The sequence below is a fragment of the Penaeus monodon genome, chromosome 15, assembly GCF_015228065.2.
Source record: "Penaeus monodon isolate SGIC_2016 chromosome 15, NSTDA_Pmon_1, whole genome shotgun sequence".
In the NCBI taxonomy this organism is placed as follows: Eukaryota; Metazoa; Arthropoda; class Malacostraca; order Decapoda; family Penaeidae; genus Penaeus; species Penaeus monodon.
The window spans coordinates 25,056,895-25,062,081 of record NC_051400.1 but is presented as its reverse complement, the minus strand read 5'-3'; the positions used below and the strand labels follow the sequence as shown (position 1 = coordinate 25,062,081).

The 5,187-nt window shown below is 47.9% G+C and overlaps 1 protein-coding gene across 1 annotated transcript; it reads right to left on the bottom strand.

Annotated features, from left to right (window-relative positions):
- Positions 1–447: 447 nt before the first annotated feature.
- Positions 448–5,187, bottom strand: LOC119581842 (mucin-5AC-like; the record flags this gene model as incomplete). The annotated part of the gene is given in 1 exon segment (XM_037929980.1): positions 448–5,187. A coding segment is annotated over 1 exon segment (4,617 nt), but the record flags the coding sequence as incomplete, so codon positions are not given.

The following is a 5,187-nucleotide window of genomic DNA, read 5'->3' as shown; positions in this document are numbered from 1 at the left end:
AGAGAAATGAAAAAGGAAACTGCAGAAGATAAAGCAGATTTGTAACTGCTTGACAATGCTCAACTTTACATGAGGAAATGGTAACAGACTTTGGCCCAACATAAGTATTTCATCTGCAATGGCCAGGATTCTCACTCTGACCTCGAAAAAGGGAGACAGAAGACAGAAAAGAAGAGATGAAGTCGAGTGTGCAACTGGTGCTTCCGCAATCTTCCTCAACACAAGAGGGAAATTCCACTGGTTCAACTGCCTTGTGCAGGACATGGCCCTCTTTTCACAGTTCAACCTTTAATTATCACAAGAAAAAGTTCATTTTACCAATGCAAACCTTTTAAAAATGTCCTTGCTGGAGGAGGGAAGGCATCACGTAGTGGAAAGACAGAAAGGAAAAGTGTCCCTAACTAGCACTTTAAAAGTGACATATTAAGTGTTTGAAACACACTGATATAAGGATAACTATTTGTGAATCTATAATTTACAAAATAAATGGCAGGTAAGGTACACCATAGCATTATATAAGCCTATAAATCTGTGGCGTCCAACAATATTGCTGCCCATAACTGTGCAACATTAACTCTTGAGGCATGGCCTTGGGCCACCACTGCTGCTGAGACCTTGTTCAGCACACGGTTGTTTGGCATCAATCACATGCGTCACATCACAGACGGAGGTACAGGCACTTAGTTGTGGCTCACTGCCACCTTTCTCCTTCACACTCACCACATTGTTCCCGTCGGCTACTGTACCGCACAGGTTAAAACATTCACTACTTTGGGGTCCACTTACAACAGCTGTGCTATATACTGAAGTGGACAGACCACATGCAGTTGTGGCAACAACAGGGGGGAGGTCCATGGGCTTTGTAACAATCTCTGGATTATTTCTAAGCAAGGTTTCTCCTGCTAGACTCCTGGAAATATCAGCTCCAGGTGTGTGTGCAGGAACAGTTGCAACAGACACGGTGCTTGTAGACTGACTTCCAGTAGCTGGGCTATATGACTGTAATGCTCGAGTAGCTGGAGTACATGATATAGTAGCTGCTGTACTTTTTGTTGCTACAGACATACTGCTGCATCCATTTGCATTGGTTGTAATGTTAGAAGAAACATTTTCAGCTGTATTAGTGCCTGTAGGCAGAGTTAGAGAAGCTGCAGAACTGGTAGGCAATTGCTCAACTGAGGCTGGGCTTCTTGCCTGGATTCCCATGACTAAAGGGGTTGAAGACTGTGCTTTAGTCACCCTGGCACTTGTAGGCATACTTCCTGTAATTGTAGCTGCAATACTAGCCGAAGCTATGTTAGTTGCTGTTCTCGCTGAGAGAGCAAGAGACTGAGTAGCAGTAGGTAAAGGTCCACTCACTGTGCTGTTTGTGTGCACCGTTCCAGAAGCTGCAGTATTTGTAGGCAAAGTTACAGTGGATGTATTGTTAGAGGGCTGAGTTATGGCAGCAGAAGTACTAGCAGATGCAGTTACACTAGCAGGTACTACAGAAGGGACTGTGACAACTTGTGCCGAGCTAGATGTAATAACTGCATCTGAAGTGCTTGAGGACATGGCTGCAGTAGAAGCAGTGCCTGCTATGGAAGTCGTGGATTCTATCCTGGGCACAGCAAAAGGGCTTGACACAGTGCTGCATGGTAATGGTAGATATGCCCCCGAAGTTGTGGGGGATGTACCCATCACTGAACTATTAGCGGGAATTGTATCAACCAAATTACCAACACTCTGCACTGGAATAGCTGATGAAATGTTTGCTAAACTGTTTGCTGAGACTCTGCTTGACCCACTTGGTTTTGAAGGCTGTGTATTATTAATGGGAACTGCAGGCATTTTTGTGTTCAACAAGTGTAAATTGGGGGATACTGTAGTGTTTGTTGGACAGAAGGGCTGAGAGACAGAGACTGTGGCACATGTAGGTATGGGGAACTGGGCTGAATTACTAAATGGTATGAATGGCATCGTACTAGAAATGTTACTTGAGGGAATATAGAGGGACGTATTACATGACGGAGACAGGGTCACTCCTGACAAGTCTGCAGATATTCCTGGACTGGCCAGTGAGACTGGTAGAGCATTTGTGACACTCTCTAGGTACAGAGATGCAAAACTTGTTGGGAGAGGGAGTGCCATTTGTGCTCCTTGAGGGAGGATGAATTTGTTTCCTAATGAATTAGCTAAAGAGGGAGTCACTGCTCCTGATGTCACGGTAGTCCCAGCCGGAGCAAGGGTAATGGATGGTGTTATCACAGGAGGGTTTGGGCTAGAACTTACTGCAGTCTCATTAGCAATGCCTTCACTCCTCTTGTTACCTGGTTGCCCTTCAGCAAGGTGAGCCTTTTCCTTGTTCCCACCATTCTTAGCTTGTGAGGGTGAGCGTGGCAGGTTAGGTAAACACCTGGAGTGAGGGGTATGAGGTCTGGGGGATTCAACAGCACTGGTTAGCTTAGCTACTCCCTGTGGCACTGTGCACTGAGCAGAACTTGAGAGCCTTGGAGACTGGGGGGTTTGGGGTCGAGGGGACTTCGGGGACTGTGGAGTATGTGGTCGGTTTGTATCTGATATGGTCGTCTGCGCTCCATGGGTATTAGATAGTCCTGGCAGACTGATCATCAGAGCTTTTGAGGACTGAGGCACGACAGGTTTAGAAGAATTAACAGAGCTCCACTGAGTCTTTGGAGTGATTAAGGTATGAGAGCTGGATGTTTGTACAGAAGCGTTCAGTCTGAGTGACGTGTTCATGGTGGCAAAGCTGGTAGGAGGAGGACCAGGGGACTGAGGGCTTGGCTGAGTTGATGCAAACACCTGGCCAGGCCCAGTCACCTGTTTAGGACAACTGCCCGGCCAGAGAGGCTGTGTGACTTGAACAGGAGTATTCCCGATCTTTGATGATTGTGTCCCAGCCATTGAAGGTGTTCCACTGTTTTTTCCAGGCTGCATTTCTGCCTTCCCCATCTGGCACTGTTTTGGGGACTGTGGTGTGACAGGTCTGGACTGATTGGTACTAGACTGTCTAGGAGATTGGGCTGGATATGGCCTGGGAGACTGAGATGAAGTGGGTGTCCTGGGGGAAGGTGGAGTCATGGGACGAGGTGAGAGCGTTTGGGGGGACACCTGTGACACCAAAGGCAGCACTGGCAGAAGGCTCTGTTGCAGGGACAACTCTGGCATGATTTTGGCTCCTCCTATACCCCTTGAGCCCAGCGCTGGCCGATGCGGGAGGCAGGTGGGGAATGTTGGTATGAAAGAAGCAGAGGGATGAGGTGGAATAAGACTGATGGGTTCTGCGCCTTGGTAGATGTATGGATATGTTGGATAACTGATGGAAGAGCTGGTGTGGCAAGGCAAGGGCAAGTTGCCAATGGCTGCTGGGAAGGTCACTCCACAGGAGGGGATAATGCCAACCCCAACTGCTGGTGCTGCCATGGTTAGATGCTGCTGAGGCTGGTGGACTGTATTGGAAATTGTCAAAGAGTTGACAGTAGCTGGTTTTACCTGCGTGATACATGTGGTTATGCTGGTTGAAGCCCCAGTTTTTTGCTGCATCATAACAGGAGTATTAGAGGCAGGGTGTGTAATTGTGGTCCGTGTTGGTATGACTGCACTGCTCGAATTGACCTTCACGTCCACCTTTGAGGTTCCACTCTCCCCACTAACTTCTGACTTGGAGTTGTTACTGTGTGAAATCTGCTGAGCCTTCTTCTCAGTTTTGTTTGCTGAATTATTGACGTTGCTTGGGGATTTGTTGTTAGTGACAGTCTTACCACTGTTGTGATGGGTAGCCTTACTCTCAGACTTATTTTCTGCCAAACTATTAGTATTAAAACAGACTTTTGAACTTTGATTTGTACTTTCCTTTGTCCCACTTGCAATCGACGCAGGCAAGGTAGAGGAAGCTTTGGTACTGGTGACCACAGTGTTGTCTGCCTCAGAACCTCCAATTTGGCTTCCCACTGCTGTTGTACAACTGTTGCTCTGTGAAGCACATGATGTCACCTGGCTGGTGGTTGCTGTGACCATGAGCGCACCTCCTGGACTTGCAGTTACCTGGGCTGGTAAAGAGGCCAGTGACTGAACGGAAGACACGCAGGAAGTGGTGCCTGAGGTTACCGACGTATAGCTTGTCAAATTCACATCACTGTTTGCTGTCACTGTCATGGGGCCTGTAACTTTGGGATCCAGTTTGGACATAAGGGTGCGCTTCATACAGCTGTTACTATCATTGGTTCCAGAGTACAAAGGTCTGACTCCAGTATTAGGATTGCCCAGGAAGCGAGGAGCATTGCGGACCTTGAAGAACTTGTTTGTACGTGGGGCTTCATGGTTACCCTTGTTGATGGCAGATTTTCCAGCCACCAAGAGCTCTCTGGAAATAGTTGGGTTCCAGCTCTTGGGCGGCGTCTTGAGTGTCTTATAGCCATATGGCTGTGACGACTTCCGACAGCCTCCAACTGGGGCCTTGGCTGCTGACTCCTGCTTGCCCTCCCTCTTGGTGTTGAGGCCATTGTTACTTGGTTTCTCCTTGGTTTTGGTGTCTTCCTCTGTCTGAGCCTTTGAAGTCCCTGCCTTCAAGTGTGGTTTGTTGAGGTTGGCTAGACTTGCAGCTGTCAGGCTGGCTGGTATGTGGCTTGAGCGACCATCCTTGCCATTCCCACTGTTTTCCTTCACACTGTTTGGTTGCTGCTGCTCAACAGATCTTCTGACATCTGAGGACCTCCTGTCTGATGCCTTCTCCCTAGTCTCAGTTGCAAGCTTCACCTTTGGCCCCACCTCTGCATTGCCATCTATTCTTGACTTGTCACAAGATCTTGCTTCCTTTGTATCTTTGTTGACCCCACTCAAGCCTTTTTGATTGAAATCAGGCACACCTTCTTGGCTTGGGGATATTCTCTTTTCTCCTGCCTCTCTTGCACAGTCAACATTCACATTCTCATTACTCACTGGACCCTTCTCCTCCCCTGCTCTCTGAGCTTCCTTCAATTTCATCTTTTTATTCTCAGCACTAGAATCACTAGAGGACTTCTGGTCTCTGACCACATCTTTCACTGGGAAGTCCTCACCCAGAGACCCACTTTCAATCTTTGATAAGAGTTCACATGCTTCTGTCTGTAATGAGTTGATGACACCCTCTACTGTAGTGTCCTGCCCACACACACTCATCACTCCCGACTCACTTATCTTAAGCTGCAC